The following is a 27375-nucleotide window of genomic DNA, read 5'->3' as shown; positions in this document are numbered from 1 at the left end:
CCCCTACCCCCATGTATTTACCTATATATACATACACTTGGATTCATTACAGTATCATAGGTTTCATCTTTTTCACAACTTGTGTTAACATTTTTGGTGTTTTTGATATATAAAAAGAAGAGATATGGAGTTTGTGTCTATGTTTTGCTTGTTTTCTTTCATTTCTTGCTCAATTCTACTTCTTCATTCTGTGTTTAAGCTCTTTGAATTTGGTGTTAAGAAGTTACCTCTTCCTCCTGGTTCTTTGGGTTGGCCTTATATTGGTGAAACTTTTCAGCTGTACTCACAAAACCCAAGTTTCTTCTTTGCTTCAAAAGTCAAGAAGTTAGTACTCAATTTTGTTGATTTTCTTCTTGGTATTCTTGATTTTGAGTTGCTAATGAGCAATGGGTGTGTTTGTTTTTTGTTGTTGAAAAAAACAGGTATGGTTCAATTTTCAAGACTCACATATTGGGATGTCCATGTGTGATGATATCAAGCCCAGAAGCAGCAAAACTAGTTTTGGTCACTAAAGCTCATCTTTTTAAGCCTACATTCCCTGCTAGTAAAGAGAGGATGTTAGGGAAACAAGCCATTTTTTTTCATCAAGGAGAATATCATGCTAAGCTAAGAAAGCTAGTTCTTCGAGCATTCAAACCCGAAGCCATCAAAAACATCGTACCAGACATCGAATCAATCGCGATAACATCACTTCAATCTATGCAAGGAAGATTAATCAATACTTACCAAGAAATGAAAACAGTATGTTTATAATCATGTTTTCTTGCAAAAAAAAAAAAAACAGGGGAAAACAGAGTCCCCTGTTTTTTTCCTCTGTTTTTCCCCTGTTTTCCCCCTGTTTTCCCCTGTTTTCGTGCTGTTCTCAATTTGGCAACATTTTTGCAGTACACATACAACGTTGCATTGCTTTCGATATTTGGCAAAGATGAAATGCTGTGTAGGGAGGATCTAAAGAGGTGCTATTACGTGCTCGAAACAGGGTACAATTCGATGCCAATCAATCTCCCAGGAACACTTTTTCACAAATCAATGAAAGCACGAAAGGAGCTAGCAAAGATGTTGGCTAAAATCATATCAGTTAGGAGGGAAACAAATCAAAATCATACAGATTTGTTAGGATCCTTTATGGGAGATCAAGAAGATCTTACAGATGAACAAATTGCAGATAACATAATTGGTGTTATATTTGCTGCTAGAGACACTACAGCTAGTGTCCTTACATGGATCCTTAAGTACCTTGGTGAAAATCCTAGTGTCCTACAAGCTGTCACAGTAAGCATTTTCCTCGTAAACAGATTCAGGATTTGAACTCTATGGATTCTAACTCGAGTCTTTTTTTCGTTTTTTTGTGTTTGTAGGAAGAGCAAGAGGGGATAATGAGAGAAGGAAAAGTGTTGAGTTGGGCACATACAAAGAAAATGCCTATGACTACAAGAGTGATCCAAGAGACACTTAGAGCTGCTTCAGTCTTATCTTTTACATTCAGAGAAGCTGTTGAGGATGTTGAGTTTGAAGGTCAGCTTTGACCCTTTATATTTTCATTATTAAGTCATAAATTTTATAATATAGTTTTGATAAATTTTATCAACTCAATACATCGAAAACCCCTTAAATTTATCGAGCCACATGGACAACAAAATCTATGTGACATCGCGTGTATTACACATTCTTGAATTATCTGAGTCAATATAATTAGGTCAAAATGAAGTTTAGGTACTCGATAATTAATTTTATTTATGAACCGATAAAATTATCTTTCTTGATTTATTTCAGGATATCTAATACCTAAAGGATGGAAAGTATTACCATTGTTTAGAAACATTCACCATAGCCCTGATAATTTTTCTGAACCAGAGAAGTTTGATCCTTCAAGATTTGAGGTAAATATCAGCAAAATTTTAGTAATTAATTAACATTTTTTTATAATATCCATGGATACTGAGAAAAATCTTTTATTTTTATGTGATGGTGCCAGGTTACTCCAAAACCCAATACTTTCATGCCATTTGGCAATGGGACCCACTCATGTCCAGGCAATGAGTTAGCCAAGCTGGAGATTTTGATCCTTGTACATCATCTCACCACAAAGTACAGGTTAGCAATAATTCGTCAAATATTTTAAGTTTATAAGTTCTGAATTTTAATAGATAATCAATTTTAATAAGCTCTAAGGAGTCTGATTAAATCGGTGATTCTCATTTTGATTAATAGAACTTATAAATTCCTTTTGTTTTTTTAAAGATGAGGTAAAAAAAAATTAAGAAAATATAGTTATAATTATTACTAAAAATTGAAGTTCCTAAAAATAGAAATGTTTTAGTGTTACTCATCTCATAATATTTTGTTCCATTTCCTCTATGTTTGGCAGGTGGTCTATGATGGGCCCACAAAATGGAATTCAGTATGGACCCTTTGCTCTTCCCCAAAATGGCCTGCCCATTATGCTCTCCCACAAGACATCATAATAAAATTAAAATTTAAATAACATAATATTAAAAATAAAATAAAAAAACATTGAATTGTGAGAATATCTCTTCAATTCCATCAACTAAAGATTTTCCCTCACAACTTGGAGGAAAATATATGAAAACAAAATTTCCTTCTTCATGAGGAAAGCTAAGAAGGATCCCGATCAAATTAATAAATTCAAACGATGTGTCACTGATCTTCAGAGATTTTTCGAATACAAGAAAAAAAAGAGAGGAGAAATTCAATCACAAAGAAAAAGAAAATTTTGTATATATACATATTAATTTATCTAACTTAAGAAAAGAAAGGAGTTAATGTAAACATAGGGATTTGTTTTTTTTTTTTCTATTTTTTCTTGCTATGTAATTTTTTTAGAATTTATTTGTGGCATGTATAAAGTCCGCAAGGCAATTAATGAAAAGTCTGATTTTCATTTTTCTTGCAAGCAAACATAATATAATAGTTGACAATATTATTTATTTTTGTTGTTTATTTAGTTTGCTCTGAGATTCATTCAGTTATTATTAGATTTATACATTCGTTCTTATCCCTCTTTCTGCCAATTGCCGCCCCTCTTTCCCTTTAATATAAAAAAATTATCGATCTGAATCGTTCGATCATCTAATTTACAAAATACACATGAATACTACATATATCTCAATTATGTTGATAATTTATATGTTTTGTATATTTCAATAATAAATTATCTAAACGAACTATATATTTTGTATCTATCACTTAAAATATTGTATAGAAGCTAAAGTAATATGAATGTACTACGTGTATATTTTTGAGCTGCAAGTTATTAAAAAAGTTAATAAAATTATTTTAAAAGAAAAAAGAAGTTTTTTTTTTTATTTGTTCTATTTTTCATGGAATATTTGTGAAAGGAATTAACAAATCTGTGTCAATTGGTTATGTTTCATGAAAGTTATATATAAGTTGTTAGTTACTTACACAAAGTTCAGTACTGTCAACTGTTAGCATTTTTTTTTTGTCATTTACAAAGATGATATTTTTCTAATAATGATTTTTGAGATATATTAAGAAGGGTTAAAAAAGCCTCCACATGCTTGATTCATGATGAGAAAAATTAAGTGCTCTGTTTGGATATAAAAATTATAAAATTTATTTTTAAGTTAAATAACATTTGAGGAAATGGAGTTGTGTTTTGAACATGAATATCAATTAGAATTATTTCTAATCCAAGTTACAATCTTTTTTTGAATTTTAGAAAATTTTAACAATTCATGACCAAATGGATACTAAGGGCATGTATGGCCATGAAGATGAAGATTTTCGACGTGTGATTGAACTTTTTATATTGTATGCTTTCTTATAAATATAAGTATCTCTTAAGTTGTAAAATTATTAAAATTGTCTCAATTATTTATACACTCTTACCAAATAAGCATAAGTTTATAAAATCGCATATTCAATAGACTCTTAAAAAGTATAATTTTTTTTTGAATTTTTTATGTTGTGTGTTTTTCTCATAAAAATAAAAATCTTAAAATTATCTCAATTCTTTAGACAATCTTATGAAAAAGCACAAGCTTTATTCAATATAAAATTAAAACTAAACGTAATTAGTTATGGTGTATTAGTCTTTAATATAATCCTTCCTCATAGTACATATAGTACAGTTTCTCATGTTGAACTTGCATTTCTCGTTTGTCATTCATATGACTAAAAATTGTTGGTCAATTTAGTTGGTAAATATATTTGATAAAAACTAATAAATTTGGTAAATATAAACAGTGAAGTAGTCTTTTAGAAAAATATAAAACTTCAATAAATAAAGGGCAAAAATGGGGCAAAAAAAATTCAAATATCCATTTTGAACTTCGAATAATTTATTTATTTACAATAATGAAAATTTTCAAAAAATCAGTTAATATGAAATAAAATGACTATATTTTCATTGAGTCTATAAAACTGTTTGCACTAAGATTACTTGAATTTGTTGAATGGAAATTAATAAATACAATTTATACACACAATGTCCTCTATAATTTTCAAATCAATCTTATTATAAGAGTGCCCCATTTGTTTGACCTAGATGCATTTTTAACGAGCTTTATGCTATACATGACTTAAATCTTTAATTTGTCCCACTGATTAATTTATACAGGACTTTCATAAGTACATTATTGATCTATTAAATCCTCTATAATTTATAAATGTTTCTTTTAACTACATAATAAGGGTTTATATACAAACCTATCACCCCTAAGAATTGTTGAGTTAGGTTATCTTGAATCCAAATTTTGAAAATGAAGAAAATTTTAGTAGTTTAATGAATTTTACATAACGTGAATTTAGAATAGTTAGGATCTAAACTGAGTATCAAATATGAGACAAAAAGATGAAGACTTATTTTATTGAAGTTTCTCGCTTGGTACTTGGTATTATATTGGAGTTCGACTGAAGTTGAACTCACACATTGTAAGATTCTTAAAGGTGGAACTTCTAATATAAGATTTTTTCATTTTCAATTTATGATTGAAAACATGAAGATTCTAATCATCCTACCACAATTTACTCTACAAATCTTCGTCGAAAGACAATAAATAATACAACCCCAAAGATATTATAGAAGTAGGTTTTGTGTGGTTTGCACGTGGCATTATTCATCACCATTATATTTATTTCTTTTGACTTTTGATGAATTAATAATCGCTTAACATTATTGTGGCTGAATTTTGGGCCATTTAATTATTTTTTTATTAACGTAAGGAAAACTTGTCTCCTCCTTTTATATCCATTGTTTTGGAATTTAAGCTGGAAAATCATGAGTTCATAATTTTTCTCATATTAAAATTTTTATAATTATTTTCTAACTATTCCTGCAAAACAATAAAGTTTTACGAAATTTAAATTGAAGAATTATTTTTAAAGAAAATTGAAAATTCTAATATCAATTTGCTTATAACCAAGTGTAAATATACAACACGTTAACACTATATCTAGCTAGTCGATAAACACTTACAATAATATATTAAGCTAATAATTAAGCCAAAAATATTTAATAAATTAATTTGACCAACTTTTCAGCTAATTCAAATTAGTATCATATGTTTTTCTTTGTTTTAAAAAAAAAATGATTTATATTGTATTAAGAATAATCTCTTAAACACTTTTTATAGGGTGTAAGCAAAGAGCTGTACACGCATCCATCTTGGTTTTTTTATAATGAAAATTCCTAATTAAAGATTAAGCCTAATTTCCTTGAATATATTTATTTTTTTTAAAACATGGTTTCACCATCAAGATTGTCAATCATTATGGAAATGTCAACGGCAATTTTATTTTTATAAAGAAAATAATAAAAGAGATGAATGAAGTGTTCAATTCCTAATATTCCAAGTGTCCTACTTCAATCATCATTAATTTAATCTCTTCTTAGTATAAAAAACTAATCTTTATCTATTAATTTGTCAACGCCAAAAATTCAAAATTACTACTCCTCTCTATTCGTCTCAAATTAGGTATCGCATTTTTTAAAAATTATTTATCATTTTAGAAATCTGAAAAGGAATTATTACATTTTATGCACGTATGGTTACTCTTTCTGAAGACTACAAACTACTCAATTATGAAACCCTTATAATAAATATTGTCTACTTTTACTTATTTATATAAAATAGATGTTCATTCACTACATCAAAAATGATTATTAGCTGTAATTAATTTTTAATTGTCACTAAGTATGTATTTTTAGCGATAATTAACGTTCTTCGTATATGTCCCTAAAGTCTTTAGCGACATTGGTTCTAATGACACTTAACTAATGCCGGTAAAGACTTCAGCACTCTTTAATAATGTCAATATTTAATGCCGCTAAAAGTTATTTTTGTTGTAGTGACTTTTACTTTTCTATTTTTAAAAATCAAGAAATATATAATTAATTTATATCCCAAACCACTTAATTAACTAGGGAAAAAGGTTAAAAATATCCTTAAAAGGTACGTCAAATCAGTACTTAACAAATAAAGATGAGCGGAATAAATATTTTTTATGAATCGTATAGAAGATAATCACGACAGATGATTTTGAGACGGAGGAATATGTATTGTTTGATATACACCAGTACTTTCATCATTCGTTAATCTTCTTGATTGACGTATTAATTAATCTTATTCTCTTTAATAAACATATCATATTAATTATTATTTTTTGTGATAAAATTATTTTTGTCTGCATTGGAGATGTGATCACTCATGTTGCATGCCATGCAGATTACAATATAGTCATTCAAATGGACTGCATTTTGTAATTTTATGTCATTTTTTAAGCATGATTTTGCAACTTAAAAAATGGAAAATGGAAATATTTCTTACAAAAATCAAAATTAAAAATAAAAATACAATGGCTGCATAAATTACATATTTTTCACTTTATTGGTTCCTTTTTTCCTTTTTAGACATCCATGACAAGAATATAATTGAGATGGTCTGCTTTATAACCTTTTAGTTTTTAGGGTAAAAGGTTAAATTTGCCTCTGAATAATGCAAAATGAAAAAGATTTGACATATTTTTAACATATTGAAACTTAGAAACTCCTGTTATAACTAATAATAAGTAATCTTAAATATGTCATTTATTAAGAAAAAATCCTATGTTAATAGTTTAGGTTATATATGAAAAAGATTTAATTCAAGGTATAACCGTCCAACGATGATGATATCAAATTTTCTGTCAGAAAGTTACCCTTTTAGTTATATAATTAATTTTGTGGATCTCTTAACTCCGAACTCAAAAACAAGTGATTGACGATAGAAATAGTGGTGCGATCTCGATGCGTCAATTCATTAAGAGTAATTTCTTGACACCTTTTGTAGGTAATATTGGACTACTAGTTTATTAACACACGTCCTTTTATGAGTTTTTAGAAAATTCTTAAAAATTAATCTTAATTTCCTTTGTGTAATTAAATGAAAAACTCCACATGGGTTACATAATCAAGATACACAATCAAGATTGTCAATAAGATCATAATGAAAATGTCAATGACAATTAATTAACTAAAGAAAATAATTAAGTCTTCAAGAATGCTTAGCTCATTTAATTAATTTTCCAGGTGTTAGTTATTTCTTAATAAAAACCTTTTTTTTTCTTTTGTCAACTTAACGTCACTACTAATCTTAAATGAAAACTATTTTTCATCATTGTTAATCTTCACTATCAATCACTAATCTTCATTATTTAACCACTAATTATCTTTCATAAAAACCTAATATGTATTTTTTATTCTTATATTTAGTGTTTTTGTCTCATTGGATCATGTTGCATTCAGAATAAAGATACCTTTTCTTTGTTAATGTTTCTTCATTAGATTGGACGTATTAAAATATAAATTTTGCAACCAAAAATAAAAAATAAAAGGAGTAGTTTTTGGACTCAAAACAAAATATACAATTAATTGAGCTTTTTTTTTTGGTTTAAATATAATTGGAGGGTGATAATAAAATTAATAAGGACGGTAATAAAACTAATAAGGACGGTGCTAGATGATCCTTTATCATATTTTTGATTAAACGAAAAATAAATTATATGTAAAACTAAAGTATATAGCTAAAAACTTTTAACTTTCTTACGCATGTAAGCACCGATATCAAACAGGCAGATTGAGTTAAATTTGAACGGATTAAAATTAGTTATAGTCCAATTGTGCAATTCTTACCTACAAAATTTTGCAATAATTATTTTTAAGGAAAAAATACACAAGTACTCTCTCAACCTATGCCTAAAATCCCAGAGACACACTTATACGTAAGTCAAAAAGGGTAGAAAATTACTTATAAAATAAGTTCAGGGGTAATAGAACCTTAGTATAGTATAAGTGTGGCTTTGAGATTTCGGACATAGATTGAGCTAGGGGTTACTTATGCATTTTTCTTTATTTTTATAACTTTTTAGTGTCCAATAAAATTATTTTTTCTTTTTATTACAGTTCTATATAACATTACAACTAAAAAAAATGTCTTTTTCAAAAAAAAAAATTGATTAGACACAAATGGTAAGAGCATTTAAACAGTTTAAATTATTGCTCAAATCTTTACAAGTAAAAGCATTTACCTAATAGTTTAGCAAGGAGCATTTTTGAGCTAATTGGCTTATGGTGACAACATAATTGTTTTTTTAAAAAAAAATTAAAACGAACCGAATGAGAAATTTATTCTATCTTAAATAGAAAATATTTTGAGATAATCGAATTAATGATGATAATACTATTGTGCCAATAATAAAATGAATCGAACGACAAATTTATTCTATTTCCAATATGTAGTATTTTGGCCCTTTTTCTCTAAAAATCTATATATTCAAAAGTCTAACATTTATGAATTTGGAACCCAAAATTGAAGTACAAAATCTTATACAAATAATAAAAATAAAAAAAGTCAAACATAAAACATAATTTTGACTACATCTAGGTCTAATAACTTGTCACCAAACAACCAAAGGGAGCAAAGTTTTTTTTTTTCTTCAGTCCAACCAATTGCCAGCCTAACACGCATACACTTGTCTATGTCCCATGCATTCTACTCGAATCGAGTTCATCTGAATCTAATATTTTTAATCTAAATATAAACTCTATATAAAAGTCCATCAAACTAATAATAAACGTATTTAATGCTATGAACTTTAGATATTAAATCTACGAAACTTAAATCTTGAATTCGATTCTGATACGATAAGTAGAGTTGTGGTAATTATATTTGTTGATAGACAAGGCAGGAGGAACCAAGTTTCAATCTCTGTATATTTCAGTTTTACATAAATATGATGCATGTGATACCAATTAATAATGTGACAGATAGATAGAATTAGAAGAACTAGTTAGCATTTGGTTGGAACAAAGGCTTCTGAATTTTCATCAAATTTTTGGTAAAGAGAAAAATTAATGAAGTAGCAATAAAGATTCTGGTCCCTATATATATATATATGTTGCAACTATCTATACACTGTCTTATAAAGTCAAATATATAGTATGGTTGAGTCATTGTTTCAACAGAAATTTAATTCTACCAATTATCATTCTGTGGGCAGAGCTAGGATCTTTTTCATTTGAATCCCTCCGTGACGAAATTAGAAATTACGTTAAGAATATTTAAGATTTAATATAAAATATAATTTTTTGGACACCTGTAAATACAATATGATTTTTCTAGTTTGTTGTTTCCTTATTAAGAAAAAAAGATGGTGGAGCAACACAAAGTTTTAAATAGTCAACTTACAACAATTTTTTTTTAATGTGTAATTCATGATTTTAAAAAATCTGTAATATCTCAACAATTAAACAAAACCTAATGGGGTAGAAATTCAAAATTCAAATTATCCTAAAATTTTCAGCTTGTTTTGCTAAAAAAAGTTACTGCATTAAGTGAAAGCAATATTTAACTTAGGGAAAAGAGTCTGAAATATATCTGAATTTTGATCGAAATTATTGTAACGATACCAAAATTTATACTTTTTCGTATGTGTGTTTAACAAATAGAAACAACCTAGAGATATTTTGAAGTATGTTGACTTTGAATTCACTGTGGATTTCTCAATTCTATTAAAGCATGACTAAGACATTATTGACTTGTAGCTTTAGGTTTTCCAAATTCATGGATAATATTAAAACATGTGGAACTTCAACTCAACCTCCTTTAGCTAATTAACACTTATTTCAAGTTATGCATGTGCATTTTGAAGAAAATAAAGTCATACCATGTCCAAAAATTAACAATGACAAGTCGTAGTCCAAAATAAGTTTGGCATATAATTTTACATTTAAATTCATCTATTCGTATTGTGAGGACTATTAGTAGACATAATCCATACTGATAGTCGTAGTATTACTCTTGTTACTTCTTATTTATTATTCAGAATTTATTGTTCAGAATGTATCATCCTTTCTGTAGTATTTTAATTTGTATTTCCTTTTCAAGCCGAGAGTATATAGAAAACAACAAGGTCTTCGTACCTCTATCCTCCCAAACTTCACTTTGTAGAATTACACTAGGTATGTTGTAATAGTAAAGGTTTATAGTTTCACTTAAGTGGACACTACTTGCAAACGACTAACAAACACCAAAAAAAAAAAAAAAAGCAGGACTTGATGCATTTACTACTAAGACCAATAAGATTCTTATTCTTCTTATAAACCCCAATACATATAAATGCAGACAAGTGAAGAACTGTAGATTAAAACATACTGAGCTTATTCATGAAACTACAAGACTTGTATGACTAGTCATATGCAGATTAATTAAAGACGACAAAGTTTTTGCCAAACTAACTGCCTTGGCATGGTATCAATTTAACCTGAAAAATGATTATTACTTACATTCACATAAGGGAACAATACCCCTTCTCCAAATGGTACAGTTTGCCTCCAAAAGAACATATTGAATGGTCTCAATAAGATAGACAAAAGGGAAAATTCACATAAAACACAACTCTGACAACTTGAAAAGCATGGAAAATCCATGGACATGACTGCACCAAGCTTGACAAGCTTTTGCTCTGGAAACCTCAAAGTGAAAAGCTAGCGCGGCCTCCTCACCTATTCCTACCGGTCGAAACCATTTGTACTTAAAACTTTCCCAACTGCAACTGCGTTAAAATATACCACAGGCTCATACAACCATTAATTCCTTGCAAATTGTACTTTCAATTGTAAGCTTGGCCATCAAAACATACTTGTACCTTTCCAGCAACACAAATCTATATCAATCATGTCATGTACCTTACCCAAGCAAATCCTTGAATAAGTTGGGATTCTGACTTGTTGGGTTCACACCCATTTGTCTCACAAGTGCATCTTTTTCCAAAGCCTCTTTAGTATTTGGTCCCTTGCTTAATTGTGCTGGCAGAGTAACTGCACTTCCTGTCCCATGGCCATTCTTGTCAGGTGCATGAGAAATTCCAGAGATAAGATTTGCATCACCACTACCAGTTGAAAGGAGATCTGTCATTCCCATATTCTGCCCACTTAAAGAAGTGTCACCATAAAGAGACATAAAATCAGGTGCTTTAGTAGCACTACTGGAACTTAAAGCTGCAGTTCCTTCATTTAAATCAAGCAACCCTTCTAATTGCTTGAAAGGATCCACAAAAGTTGCATTACTAATACTAGTAGGTTCACCCATGTCGAGCAAGTCTGGAGGTGGTTGGGGACTTGCTTTTACAGCACCTCCATCGGAAGGTCCACTCTTTTCTGCATGAGACTTGTCTGCAACACGGCTGCTTGGCCTTGATGTCTTGTGGCCAGCAGCAGGTCTTTTTTCAGTTTTTGATACACCACCAAAGAGGGATGCAGCAAGTTTTTGCTTTTCCGGATTAATTTCCTCCTGCTGCCTTCTTGAGTCGTAAGATACATCACGTGTTTTTGAGCTTAAGCTGCTTGTTACATCACGCTGGGTCGCTCCATTCTGAGTCTTATAGGTATCAGAGTCTGTAGTAGATGGTGAGGAAGAGGAATAAGTTTGCTTACCCCACTTCTTTTGAACACCATCAAGTCGTAGCTTGATTTCAGATGAGCCTGTACCAGACACGGAAAATTTTGGTGCAACAGCCTCATGAAACTCTCTGTGATAAGTTGGTTCTGGTACAGGAACAAGTTCGGTTGAGGATACTGGTGGGACTGGGGGTTTTGATGGTACAGAAGGTTTTGGAAGCTCATATGCTTCAAATCTAAGAGAATGTCCCGATGATCCATGTAGTTCTTCAACTCTAAAACTGCTGATACTTAAAGCTCCTGATCGCTCACTCTCAGGAATATAGGGTTGAGCCCCTTTTTTCAGTGACTCTTCAACATAACCATTGAGAAACGATAGTTCTCTATCAACCTGCAGAAATTTTTCAAAATAGTTGCCCTCAAGTTTAAACAAAACAAAAATTGGAAAACAAAAATAATGAGCCTTGTGAGTTGTGATACAGTGTAAACTTAAATCATATCTTTCCAGTAACGGAAGCAAGTGGAAACATCAAATTTTAACTTCTTTCACTCTCATCCACAGAGAATAAGTTGGTAATATGAAACCAACAAGGAAATAACAGCACCCTAACATTTTTCAGTTTCATACCAGAGAAAGTCAAGTATTTGTAGCTTGAGAAAAGAGGGTAGAGCCTATTTGGATGGGCTTTTTTTAAGTGCTTTTGAGCCAAAATAGCTTTTAAACAATTCTGTAGTGTTTGGGTAAAATAAAGAAGTGTTTTTAAGCAATTGTTTTTAAGACAAAAATAAGCTAAAAGACAGTTAGAATTCCTAACATACGGATAAGCCCATCCAAACAGGCTCTAAGGGATAAATTTGAAGCACCAACATGAAGGATGCCATCTCCAGGAATCCGAACCATAAGCATGCCAGCTCTTTTTCAGAAGTTCCAGGCAGATCAGTGATATAAAGCCTGCTATGAAAAGATAGACCCATGGTTTGTGGCTCACTGAAGGTACAAAACCCACATTTTACCCCAGAAATTGTACTCTGGTAGGTTGAGAACATATTCCAAAAACAGTTAAATAAGTTCCTTCATTTTTATTTTTTATTTTTTGCAGGGTTGGGGTAGATAATGCCAAACAGGGTGATACAAGAATAACGAAACCAGGTATATTAAACAAAGCTATCTGCTATTGGTGAAGAATTCACAACAGAATTGATCAGTAAAAGCATGAATTTCTGATAATCCCATCAATATGTCTAAGCCTGTTAATAACTTGAGAAATAACCTTCATCAAGAAACATTCAATAAACTCCAAAAACAGTCCTTACCATGATGTCTTCACAGCTAGCATCCATTGGAATAATATTTTCAACAGCACGAGCATCTAAGCCAATAACCGATTGAAGTTCATATGCTCGTTGTTGTAGATCTGTTGAGTTTGATGCTAACAACTCTTCAATGAATGACTGACACTGCATTGAGCCAATACTTCAGCACTCTGGAATTTGTATTGAGGTTTGAAAGAAATTCTAGCATTGAACAAGAAACTCCAATACATTGTAATTTTTCCCTTCTCCTGTTTTTAGACATACAACAACAAGAACATACCCAGTGAAATCCCAAAAAGTGGGTCTGGATAGGGGAGAGTGTACACAGACCTTACCTCTACCTCTTGGAGGTAGATAAGTTGTTTACGCTTCGGCTCAAGTGAAGCAAATCAAAGTAATAATGGAAAGGAGAAATGACAATGAAGAAAAACAGACAACAAATAGGAAAGCATTATGAACATATATGCAAGGAACCGTAACATCAACAATAAGGTGCGATCACCTAAACATAGTAAACAACAAATTCTAACAGATACAAAAAGCTAAAGACTACATGAATAGGTTAATACTAAGACGACACTCGGCTACCTACTAAACTTCTACCCTTACCTGCAACCTCCACACCCTCCTATCTAAGCCCATATCCTCCGTAAGCTGAAGATGCGTGATATCCAATCTAATCACCTCTCCTGAATACTTCCTTGGCCTACCTCTGCCTTCCTCATCCCCACTAGAAAAGCGCATTATCCGCGAGTGTTGAAGGTTACAGTTGGTCCTAACAGTGACTCCAAACGGATCCTTAATCCATCCTTTCTTGTTAAATCTGATTCTTTCTACTTGCACATCTGTTGCATATAACTGAAAGAGAGGTTGAAGGTATGTTTTCTCTTCCCTAACTTCATGAAATTTCCAGAGACATCCCCTATATAGATAATCTCACAAGATCTTTTCTGATGAAAAATAAAATTCGCCTTCATTATTTTTTTAAAGCTAATATAGAACCAGGTTAGTGGCTTTTTGTTGTTGATAAAGTTGGTGGCTCATTTTATTAATAACGGAAAAAACTGAAAAAGAAGGTACAAGTAAAGGGAGTTTGGTCTTGGTGTCTTACATTACTAATCCTTCTATTTACTGTATGATGTCAGGGCTTTTCCACCATCACATTCTCTCTCACAGTAAATGAGATGGGAAAAATGAACAAAGAACTTGTCTTTCGAACTTATAAAATTGGCAATCAAATAATTCTTTTTTTCCCTTCCCCTGTCCATCGATTTACCGACTTTAGTGGTCTGATATTTCAGACATTTACTCTCCTTGTTAGATAGTATGTAGATTTTCTTCAATTCTTTTTTTTTATGATCATGGCATCCAGGCCAGCTTTCGCACATCTCAACAAATTTTTCCCCAGACTGTCAGGTATTCACTATGGGACCCCAACTTACCTGGATTCCTGTTTAAGACCTTCCAAAGGGGGAAAATCTCCCTACCAAAAAAAAAAAGATCAGGGCCTTTGGTCAAGGGTGGAGGCATCCTATCTTATCCCATCATAACCACTGGTGGTAACAGTTTCATTTTAAATAAGAAAGCGACTAATCAATATTGCCTCAATTCCAAAAGTAGAAGATATTCGCTGTATGAATTCTGTCTGTCCCACTCTAGTCGGGCAAATCCCGTTCTAGTACTAAAATGATTTTTTATGGAACATACATATTAAGGCAATATGATTCTTTTCTTCCTTGGGAGATAAGACAAAGATACACGGTTCATTCTCATTTTCTTGCCCACGTGAAACTCATTTAATTAAGATATAACTTTGTAGTGTTAAGCTCCTCATCAGCAATAGAACATTTTACAAATGATTCTACCAGAAAGAAGAAATAACTAAAGAGTCTGCTTTATAATTCTAAGAATTTATATTTATTGATAATCTGAACTTCCTAAAGCCCATTAAACTAAATCAAAATAAGATGGTTATCCTCCCTAAGTTGTTTGGGACTGAGGTTCTTGTTAGTGGTGATTATTCTGCATCTGTAAAAATGGGTATGTTTTTTCTCCCTTGCTAGGAACTTTCTCTTCTTTGACAGGAAACATGGGAGTTTATTCAAGATGGAACCAACACGTGCAGATAACATCACATGTCAAAAGGTACGATCTGGAGAGTCAGCAAAATAAACAAAAACCCTAACTGTTGGGAAAGACACTAGTATCTCTAAATCAATCTTATCTGAAGGGGGAAAAAAAGACTAACTGACCTGGTTTGAAAGGTAAATTTACTTACCTCAGGCAAGATGTCCACTTTCCTCCCAGCTGCTATTTCAAATGAATATACTTTCATAAGTGCTGATACTGCATAAGCCTACAACAGAGGAGCAAACAATCCGTAAGGAGTTCAAATTTTAAGAGCTAGGCAGTGAAGGTTTTGTATAGACTTTTAACACTCTTCATAAAGATTACAAACAACCTGTCAAATAGTTTGACTGTAACAAATAGGTTTTCCTTAATGAGGAAGAACCTAATGCATAAAATGCCTACTTGCCAAGAATAATTTCATTTGTTAACCAAGAATATAAGTTGGAGAAGTTTATCAAAACTCTATTTGTCTTCACACATATTTCTCCTGTATTTGAGCAAATTTAAGAATTTCCTAGTTCCATGAAGGTAAAGATTTAACTTCTTAACACCTACTCTACACATGCTTTGTCTGCTACAAGTCTTTTCTTCACAATGGCCCCCAAGGCTTTAGCCTAGTGGTTACAGTGCAATGGATTTGGTGCAGGTCATAGGTTCGAACCTTCCTGCCAACAAAAGTTTGTTATTTAAGTGGAGACGGGTAGAAGGGTGGGTCCAGTAACCCGAGTATCAAACAATGCGCCACAGTTTCTCAGGAATTTCTTGGTTATACCAAAAAATTATATATCTAACAATAGGACCAGGATATAGCTCAAAGGATTTCTTGTTTGCTTACCATCTTTAAAAATTATTCATATCTTAACCTGCTGTTATGGAACCAACTTCCAGCATTAACAAATACCTACAACGCTCTTTTGGAAAGTCTATTAGCCGTAATGCTAGTTCCAATAATTGATAAATATGTTTTTTTATAAAATATGGTATTTACAGTTATGAGATCAAAAATCAATTAGAAAGAGCGTATTCGTACTATCCTGTTAAACAGTCGAGTTGCCACCACCTGAGTACCTTCTGATACCAAAGATACAAGACAGCAGGTCTTCAGACACCATTATTAAAGAAAATAACTTTTAGAACACGCAACTTTTAGAACACACACTACTGTGAAAAAGATCACTTCCAAATATGTAAACACATAATTCTAGGACCTGATGTCCTGGACAATCATACCATGGGGGCTATCCTCCCATGTTGCTCAGATCACATCCTATCAAGTAGGGGTGACTAATTAATTAGGAGCAAAAGGCAAAGAGGGTTCACAGCTCTGAAAACCAGAAAGTTGAGGAAGCTTTTTGAAACAGAATACATTTCATTTGGTGAGTTTTCAACACAATTTTCTACTAGCTTTTTAAGATCAAGTGGATCATAATACAGAAATAGGTCATACTAGAAGCAGGCACCTCGCAGCTGATATAAAGCAGCAATTGAACCTCACTTACCTTGACCATGTCATCAGTTGAATGTGCCTCAGCAATATCACTTATTTTCCCTGTGATATAGGAGGCAGAATACTTCCCATCAGCAGTACCATACTCCCCCAAGACCCAGCAAATAACCTGCAATTCACAAAGTTGTGTTTTAAGCACCAGATGAGTGAATTGGGAATGTTATATACACATGACATGATTAATGATCAGAACATGAGTTAGTTACTGGAAGTAGGAAGAGAAAGATGGAGGGAAGAGAAGAGAGAGAGAGAGACGACTGGTTTTGGAAACCTGAAGAAATGCAGAGGGAAGTTTTGGCTCTCCCATGATACGCAAATAAGACTCCACCTGCAACCAGTCAAAGAGTTGTCTGTTAGAAGTGCAAAAACAGGATATACGAAAACAATATCTGCTGCGCAATTATTTACAACACGAGCAAGATGAAGAGAAACAAAAGCTTATCCAGAATCCACACCAAGAATATCTCAAATGTTCATCTTGCCAAGACGGGGAAACAAGGAAGTAATCACACAATTTAAGTTGCTCACAAATCAAAATAACATAACAACCACAGTGAATGTCTCCCACTTGTTGTATGCTGATGATACCTTAATTTTCTGTGAGGCAGACAAGTCACAAGTGTTCTATTTGAACCTGACCCTGCAACTTTTTGAAGCTCTATCAAGGCTACATATCAACAAGCTGAAAAGTATCATTTATCCAGTAAACAGTGTGCCTAAATGCTGGGAATCCCACCTGGACTCCCACTTGTATGCTGATGATACCTAAATTTTCTGTGAGGCAGACAGATCATAAGTGTTCTATTTGAACCTGACTATGCTACTTTTCGAGTCTCTATCAAGGCTACATGTCAACAAGCTGAAAAGTATCATTTATCAAGTAAAAAATGCGCCTAACTTAGAAGAGGTATCTGGTATTTTGGGATGCTCCATTGAGCTCTCTCCTACAACCTATTTAGGTCTTGCACTTGAGGGAAAATTCAAGTACTGTGAGATGTGGAATGGGGTCATAGAGACAATAGACAAGAGGCTTGTATCTTGGCAGATGCATGATCTGTCTATGTGGAGGGGTAGGCTAACCCTCATTGACAGTGTTCTTGATAGTATGTCCACCTATTTCATGCCTCTATTTCCCATTCCAAAGCAGGTGGAGGATGAGTTAGACGGAATCAGAAGGAATCTCTTATGGGAAGGAAACAACAGCTCTCACAAGTTTCATTTAGTCAAACTGGATAAATTTATTCAGCCTAAGTCTAGGGGTGGTCTGGCCATCAGAGATTTGAGCATGCATAACAAGTGTATACTAATGAATGTTACCTTCTCAGAAAAAAACAAGTGTATACTAATGAAATGGTTATGGAGATATGCTGCTACTCGCTCAACCCTCTGGAAAGAGGTCATCAAGGCCAAACATGGAGTGCTGGATAACCGGTGCTCCAAAGATGCTAATGCACCCCATTGGGTAGGACCATGGGAATACATCAGCAAGCTGGGACAGAAATTCTCTCAGAATGTTCACTGTAATTGGTGCACATACTATATTTTGGAAAAATAAATGGTTGAACAATTTATCACTCATGATGGAGTTCCCCACAATATTCCAGATTACTCATGCCAAAGACTCCTACATAACGACAACAGAAGAGGCAACAGTTGGGACACTCACCTCAGAAGAGATTACAAGATTGGGAACTGGGAGTCTGCTGGACCTACTAACTAGGGTTGAGGAATATACCATTGTGGAGAATCCACCTGACATTCTGATGGGGAGAACAGAAACAACTTCACAGTTAAAAGTGTTACAAGCAGTTTAGTTTGCAGAATCAAGATTCTGATATCTGATCATGGAAGTTGATCTGGAAGACCAAGCTCCCAACCAATGTTATCTGCTTCAATTATTGAAGGAAGCTTGCCTAACACTATATAACTTAATAGAAGATGCTTTGAATTGGTCAACAGATGTTGCATGTGTAAGGAAAGCTCAGAAAATATTAATCGTTTGTTTTTGCATTGGCTAGTAGCCACTGATCTTTGGAACATGCTTTTTGACTCCTTGGCTAAATTGGATGCATTTTGTTAATGAAACACATTACTTCATCAATAAAAAAGAACCAAAAAAGTTGAAAAGACATACAGCTGATAATCTCAGCTGGCTATCTGCAGTGTCATCTTCTTTTCCAAATCCCTCAGCAATCAGCCGCATCAAGTTGTGGGCAACTTTTAAATTCACTAGATCTCCTGCGTGCTCAAACACCTTATTCATGGTCTGTAAGCACATCAAAACCATTGCAGTTGGTACGACAATACAGAAAATGATATGGAAAATTAATTTGCAAAACTAAATTGACCTGGATAAACCATTGATTGCTCGGTGCAAACTGCTCAGCAAGCTCGACACATCTGGATGCTATCTCAGTTTTAGAATGGTTATCACTTATACTCATCATGTAATCAATCATACGGTCAACAATAACTTCTACATTCGATGGCTTTGTCATTTTATACAGCAGCTCAAAAGTCTTCCGCTTCAGTGTGTCATCTGGGTCCTGTATTAAAATGGTCATCAGGAAACAGAAACACCAAAGAAAGCATCTCCATCTTCCAAAGTGTAGATTAATAGCTACCTCTGTACAATAAAAGGGAGGAACATTTTTCCTTATGGGGAAATGCATAAATCGAGCCAAAATTCATTTTCCTCTGAGTGTTATAGATGAATACAGTACTACCCAAATATACCATAAATCAAACTAGGTAGCTAACTAGCCATAATGTAAAGAAATAACCGGAATTGTGGAAGACAAAAGCTACTTAGAAGTTGGTTAAAGAAAAGCCCATAAGCCCTGGATTCTATGTTGTCTCAAAATGTGGACTTTAAAGACATGCAATATACCCGTGCAGTGATAACTAAGATGAATAATTATCTTATTCAAAACCCAAAGTTCCAGCAGTTGTCTCTAAAAGTTTCTTAATCTGGCTTCGCAAGGGGGAAAAAAATTGCTTTCGAAGTTTAATTAAAGGTACCAAGGCTTGCAAAAGAATATGTTCAATTTCACCGAAAAAAGGTTCTAATAAAATATGGGCAGAGAGTGTGTCGCAGGTGTTAAACAGACAGTGCAAATTTTAGACCCTAAGAAGAAAATTTGGCTTCCACCGCATAAGGAAAGAAGCAACATACTAATCAAAAAGAAAAAAGCAAAGAAGCAAAGCATACATGATTATATTTCTTTGTCTTTTGCATTAACCTTCGGAAGTAAGCCCATATTAGTACTCAACGCAATTGAGCACTCTATAAAGATGATCAAAGGTACTCCAGATTTTTGGTCAATTAAGGTAAGAGAAGAAATCAGGGGGTGCCAAGAGGCTCCATTCTATTGAGACATTGTAATGTAGGTCTATTGCTTCTTTTGGTGGAATGGTCTTCTTTTTTCTTTTTTTTTTAATGACAAGGAAAACCCGCCCTTTGGGTGTTGCAAAGGGTAAAACCGTACTCCTATGCAATAGCGCAAACCACATAGGAGAGGTAACCCGCACCAGGCAAGCTCTGTGCGATGAGTTTGACCCAGAAGGAAAACCCCTTGCTTTCGCTGGCAAGGGGTTTCGAACTTGAGACCTCCAAAATGGAAGTCCCAAGCCCAAACCACTGGGCCACCCCAAAGGGTCCGTGGTCTTATTTGAATTAATGCATATGTCAAAAAAGGAAAACGAAGTGAAAGAGACTAATTATTGCTCTTACCCGCATTTGTTGATTAGAAAGCACCGAAATGATATAACTTAATAATGGTTGACATGATACTGTCCAAAAGAAAGAGGAAAAAAAAGGCATGCAATCGCAAATAAAGCTGTTGCAATGCTGAAATCGAATATCTGAATGTTCTAGCAATATATTTCAGGCATAAACAGGAAGGACAAGCTAAAATTGTTGTGGCTCCATAAATTGAAATATCCTTTGTTTAGAACAGACCCGAGAAATAACGTTTCTTACCTCTAAACAATCAATCACAGCCAGTTGGTGCGGCTCAGCAATTTCTGAACTTATCTTTATTAATCTACCAAGCGCATCAATCCCCAAGTACTTTAGATTATGGCTATCATTCTGTGCACCAGGTAATTTTGGACAAAATTAGCTTCTAACAAAGAGGCACTCCAACTGCAACAGAAAGGTACACACAGCAGGATGAAGAAGACGAACCTTCAAAAATTTGGCAACTGCTTCTGCCGCAGTTTCTAAAACCTTGGGGTTAGGATGTATTGAGGAAACACAGCATATGCACTCATACAGAATAGCATTTCCTATATTACTTGATGAATCACTCTTTCTCATAATGTCACCAACAATTGTATACATTTGTTCACTGGCTTTTTTGTCACCACTTCCGAGTAATGCCAGAATTTTCAATAATTTGATCTTGCATGTAAAACAACAAAAAATGAGCTTACAAGTAGGGAACCATTTCTTGTCAAAAAGCAGAACAGAAATAGCCAATGGAACAGTTCAAATCTCTACAAACAGATAATAAAGAGGATTAACGGATAAACATGATCAAAACTAATGGTCACATTCCCCATCAGATTGCTTGCACTAGTTTATTCAGTGAGCTACTGGTTTTTCATATACAAGTTATACACTGTAATCTGTATTAAGCCAAGAAGTTGACAACTTTTCATGTGAACATCGCTGCCTTTTGCTTTTCCTCCTAATTGTTCTTCATATCAGAGAAGTATTACATCTGATGAAGGAAATCAGCAGCATATTTTTTTACCTCTCAATCCATGCACAAAGGAAGAAACTAACATTAGGTTTGGCACAAAAAAAGTAAAGAAAAGAAAGAGCGATTGTTACTTCTAGTTCCAGAGGGGAAAGACCTGTGAAAGCTGACCTATACGTCCTAACCTTCCTAGTTTATCTTACTAAAAAACTCTTAAACCTCCCCTCTTCTATTTCCTCAATGTCAACATTTCTACCTCCATCCAAAGAAAAGCATAGTGTAATTGCATCTTATAATGGCATACAACAATAACAATATACCCCATGTAATCCCACAAGTGAGATCTAGAGAGGGTAGAGCTTACGCAGACCTTACCTCCACCTTGGGAGGTAGATAGGAGGTCTTCAATAGAGCCTTGGCTCAAGGCAAAGCAAATCAAAGCAGCACAAAAATTGAAAGAACTGAGGCGAAGGGATCATAGCAAAATAATATAGAAAGCATGACAAAATACTCTGAGAGAAAAAAAGATTGAACAGTAACTACTCCAAAAAAAAGTGAGTGTCAAAGTACAAGCAACATTAGATAGAAATAAAAATCAATGGACAAGAAACTATAGGAGTAAGAGAAATACTAGGATTACTACTATGGAAGGATAACCGAGACAAGGCGCTACTGCCTACTACTAACCTTGTACCCTAATCCATGCCCTCCACAACCTCCTAACTAAGGTCATGTTCTCGATAAGTTACAACTGCGTCATTTCTTGTCTAATCACTCTCCTCAATATCTTCCGCTATCTCTATCCTGCCTGAAACCATCCATAGTCAACTTCTCACACCTCTACAATAAGGCATCATCCATCTCCTCTTCACATGCTCCCACCATCTTAGTCTCACTTCCCGCATCTTCTCCTACATCGAGGCCACTCCTACCTTATCATGCATATCTTCATTTCCAATCTCATCTTTCCTGGTGTGTCCACACATCAACCTTAGCATCCTCATTTCCACAACTTCCATAACATGAGAGTTCTTGATTGGCCAACACTCCGCCTCATAAAACAAAGTTGATCCAACCACCACTTTGTAGAACTTATCTTTTTAAGGGTTTTTGTTTATAACGGGTAAATGTAGAACTTGCCTTTAAGTTATTTTAACCCTAAAGTCAATGTATTGCCAGCAAATGGACATGGGTTTACTTGTTGACTTGCAGAAGTGGTTAGTTCTTCATCGCCTTTATATGGGATCAAGTTCTATTTGTCAAAAGTTAGATACTCTACAAGGCTAGAAAATCTTAAACAATGCAAACCTACATTTGCTAACAACATACATACAATCAAATTATTCACAATTGATCAATTTAGATGTCAGCTGTATTCTCTTTTTGGGGGGGATAAAATTGGCTTATGCTATATTCTTAGATTTAGTGATCTCTAACATTGATATAAGCCAATATTTTATTCTCAAATATCACGTTAAAGTGATTAAACCATTATTTCACTATTTTAGTGACATACTAAGAAAATTAAAAAACAACTTCAATATTTTGAGATTTTGTCTCATTCAATTATAAAGATAACTTTTACAATATAGTGGATACTTGTAGAAAGGTGAATTAATTCAAAAGGCAATAGAAAACGACATACCACACCGATAATAAAAAGCAATAGGAAGCCAAGAAAAGACAATCACAAATAATAAAAAACCAAGAGATTAAGATTCACAAGGGACAAACTATACCACAAATTGATCTTAGGTAACTCAACAAAATGTAAAATACAACGATGACGACATGCCCCGTGTAATCCCATAGGTGAATGATAAATTTTTAAGGATAATTTCAGCAACCTCCCTTCTAGATTACCTTTATACAATAACCTCCCTTGTGGTTTAGAATACTAAACACACCTCCCTCCATCTGACTTTTAAGCAATAATAGTTGGTTCATATGAAAAGACAGTATAATATTCCAAAACAAACCTTCCTAGACTTATTTATAAGATGTTAAGTTTTATACTGCAAACTCCCTTCGAAAACTCTTTACGCTACATATTATGTATACATACTGGCGATCTCATTAAAAGAAGAAGAATTATGAGACTTTTTTGGGAACCTAATGTATATAAGAAACATTGGACTTTCAATAGAATTGTGATTTTCTCTTTATGCTTAAGTTCCATAACAATTAAATGGATTTGTAATGGTTTCTTCCGGTTTTTTTCCTTACAGACTTGGGCCTCATTTGTTTGAACCAAAATGGTTCAGATCTTAGGCCATTAAGTTTATTTGTTTAAATTAAAATTTAAGCATTTGTTCATTTTGGACAAGTCTAAATCATTAAGATCTTGAACAATCACCAACCACCACCACTCTATCTACATTCACTAGTCACCCCACTAATCACCTCTATTGTCGTCACACCACCATTACTGTTGGCAACCACCGGCCACCACCACTAACTACCATTATCAACCGCTATTGTCAGTCGATACCACACCAAGCAACTTTATCATCATGATTATATTCACTGCCACCACCATTGCCATAACATCCACCACTATTGTGGCTTATCCCTACTACAAATCACCTCCACCATCACAACTAGCACCGCTACCAACTACCACCCACACATCGTCCACAATCACCATCAAGACCATCAACTACCAGCATCAACCATCTTCACCATCACAACCACTACCAATCGCCATCATCAGGTTCGTCACTACAACATCAACCACCTCCACCATCATAATTATCACCATCACTACTACAAATCATCTCAAACATCAGTTACTTTTTTAAATCAAGTAATGAATATACATCTGTTACATTTTTATATGACAAGGAAAACCCGCAGTCACTACCCTTTGGGGGAGCACAGGGTTTGCTCCTATGCGATAGCTCGCAAACCACATATGATTTTTGTTACATTTATATTTTTTATAATATTTAAAATATTTAATTACTAATTTTATTTTATTTTTTACAATGGAAACCCGCAGTCACTACCCTTTGGATGCGCACGGGTAAAACCCCCGCTCCGATGTAATAGCTTGCAAACCACATAGGAGAGGTAACCCACACTAGGCAAACTCGGTGCGACGAGCTCGGCCCAAAAGGAAAGCCCCTTGCTTTCGTCGGCAAGGGGTTTCGAACTTGAGACTGGGCCACCCCGAAGGGTGTTAATTACTGATTCATTTGAAATGTATATTTTCTATATTTACAAATAAATTATGCACTATCAGATATTAAAAACAAACCATCTTAATCATTCAGTGTTCGACAACAACTTAATCATTCAGAATATGATGTCTTAATCTTAATGAAAACAATGAGGTCTTAATTATAGATAACGCATAATGGGGGGGGAAACCATATAGGTGATTGGTCAATAGCTACTTAATAGGTTTTATATTCAACTTAATTTTTCACTTTTACTTTATTAAGTATGATGATGATAAGTAATAATCTTAAAATGATAGTGAGGATTCATATAGCATACCCAATTGGTTTTGATCTAAGGGGTAGACACATTGTTATTATAAGATTTGTTATTGGAATGAAAGAATTTGAACCTCAACAACTCAGACAAATCAGAGACCCAACCCTCAGAAAGTAAGATGGTAGCATGGACTTGAATGGCGACTCCATAATTTGAGAGGAACTTCCATCAAGACAAAACACGTAAAAATACAACCTTTCCAGCTTTGAACTTTCACAAAGAAAATTCGTGTACATATTAGCAAGAGATCAAACTGGAATTTTGATTGCATACCTGAATGAATGGAGCAGGCATCTGATGATAATCATAACTCTTGGGCAATCTCCGCTCTGCTACTTGTTTTAGAATGCTTACAAAGCTTACCACCAAATCCTTGTAAGAATTAACATCCTCTGAGATAAGATCATAAAGAGGGCATAGTGTAGAGCCCATAACACCAGGATCATTGTCACATAGCCTCTGCAAACAAAAATAATTGTTAAATAATAAATAGGATCAGTTACGCCATAAAAGGATCTATTTTCTCTTCAAATGCATCTAAACAATATTTGCATGCCTTTCAATGTGCACATGCTTCAGTTTGTTATCTACCTCATCACTTATATCCTCATCACTAGCAAATTCCACATTCTTCTCGTAATTTTATCCAGCACCTCGGTCTCTTTTTTATACAACAACATACAAAGGTCATTAATATCCTCTGGAGCTTCGTAAAATCATTAAAAATATCAATAGATCCTATTCTCTCTCCACTGTGCAGCTTAAAAACGAAGTGTTAGAAACTCAAGCGATTTATGCCTATCTGCCAATGCCTTGGTCGGCAAAGTTACCCGGTACTAGTACTAATAGTAAGGTGTATGCAAGTTGGCCCGGGCATCATCATTATCAAAGAACATAAAGTGTTATTATAAAAAAAAAAACTTACAGTATCTGGATCATGTCCTATTGCATCCTCCTATGTCCCAATCTTAAACTCAAAAACTAGTAATTTTTCATAACTTTCTCCCAGTAGGATAAATAGGGAAGGGAAAACACATGCTAAACTAATAACTTCAAGTGCGACTTTTTTCTCTATATACTCTTATCCAACTATTGCTTGGACATGTATTCTTTTAAAACATTCTAACTCGCTTAAAATAATAGTACATGAATTTGTGTATAACTTATGCTGGATTGCACCTAATTACCTCAATAATACATTTATTCCACAATGCATTCTGGACAACCAATTCAACTAGTACTATAAAACATGAAAAAAAGATCTGCAAAAGAATGCACCTTTCTAAAATTGGAGACAAGATGGCTAACAGAAGATGGTGATTTCTGATGAAACCGGTGAAGTGCCATAACAGCCTTTTTCCTAACAGCTTCTTTTGAATGCCCCAATAAATCCACCACCTGAGGCAACACAGCTGGAATAGTCTCCTCATTAATCAACTTACAAACAGCATTCAATGCAGCACAAACTACCAAATAATTATCTGATTTCAAGTCTTTCTGAATAGTATTCACAATCAAGATAATCAAATCATGATCTTCATTCAAAAAAAGTGTGACAGCTAAATACCCAGTACGCTTAAGATGTAAATTATCATCATGCGTCATTTTGACAGCATGTATATACCCAAATGACGCATCATGTCCTAACATTTCAACATACACTGATCTCATTATATACTCTTTCATCTTCCTTTTAGGTATATCAGGCTCAATGATTCGTTTCTTGAGAATTTCGATCTCGTTAATCACGATTCGATCTTCTTCAGCTTTAGATCGGGCTTCTCCAATTGATTTAATCAGGTCAAGAAACTCTTTTGACTGTCCAAATCCTCCTTGGGAGCCCATTGCGAGCTCCCTACCAATTGTCTTCAACTGCTCCAGCTTGGATTTTCGGATCAAAAACCTGGATCGATGATGAATCAAACGTCGTCGTTTGAGGGGTTTAGGGTTTGAATTTTGAGTGGATCTATGGGAAGAGTTGAAGGGAAACAGAGAGAGTGAGTAGTAGATGAAAGGATATTGATACACGGGGAGCGTGAATCGTAAGGAATATGCAGAAGAGAGAAAAAAGACAGTGCTGGGGACCCGGCAGTGGAAGAAGAAGAAGAAGACGATGATGAGAAGGTAGAAAGAAAGAAAGAAAAAAGATACCACTAGTAGATGTGTTTGATTGAATTAGCTAGCACGTGGTAAGCATGCTGATTTTTTTTGTTTCTTTTTGTGTGATAAATTGGAGGTATTGATATCTAAATTTTGAGTTCGATAATTTTAAATTTTGATTAATAATATAAAAATTA

General features: G+C 33.7%; 2 protein-coding genes across 2 annotated transcripts; one reads left to right on the top strand and one right to left on the bottom strand.

The window, feature by feature from the left end:
- Positions 1-42: 42 nt before the first annotated feature.
- Positions 43-2914, top strand: LOC107027299 (abscisic acid 8'-hydroxylase CYP707A2-like). Its single transcript, XM_015228477.2, has 7 exons — positions 43-324; positions 423-741; positions 886-1272; positions 1359-1515; positions 1774-1880; positions 1976-2094; positions 2369-2914. Exons 1-7 carry the CDS (start codon positions 125-127, stop codon positions 2463-2465), a joined length of 1386 nt encoding a protein of 461 aa, XP_015083963.1. The 5' UTR covers positions 43-124; the 3' UTR covers positions 2466-2914.
- A 7729-nt stretch (positions 2915-10643) lies between these two features.
- On the bottom strand, positions 10644-27219 carry LOC107028419 (AP-4 complex subunit epsilon). Its single transcript, XM_015229474.2, has 11 exons — positions 26357-27219; positions 25352-25537; positions 21061-21276; positions 20854-20964; positions 19220-19417; positions 19006-19137; positions 17143-17199; positions 16864-16980; positions 15513-15590; positions 13235-13378; positions 10644-12311 (listed from the first exon to the last, which is right to left on the bottom strand). Exons 1-11 carry the CDS (start codon positions 26921-26923, stop codon positions 11211-11213), a joined length of 2907 nt encoding a protein of 968 aa, XP_015084960.1. The 5' UTR covers positions 26924-27219; the 3' UTR covers positions 10644-11210.
- Between the last annotated feature and the right edge of the window lie 156 nt (positions 27220-27375).

This window comes from Solanum pennellii, chromosome 8, assembly GCF_001406875.1.
Source record: "Solanum pennellii chromosome 8, SPENNV200".
Classification (NCBI taxonomy): domain Eukaryota; kingdom Viridiplantae; phylum Streptophyta; class Magnoliopsida; order Solanales; family Solanaceae; genus Solanum; species Solanum pennellii.
The sequence above is the reverse complement of the archived record's forward strand: the minus strand, read 5'-3'. Positions and strand labels throughout refer to the sequence as shown.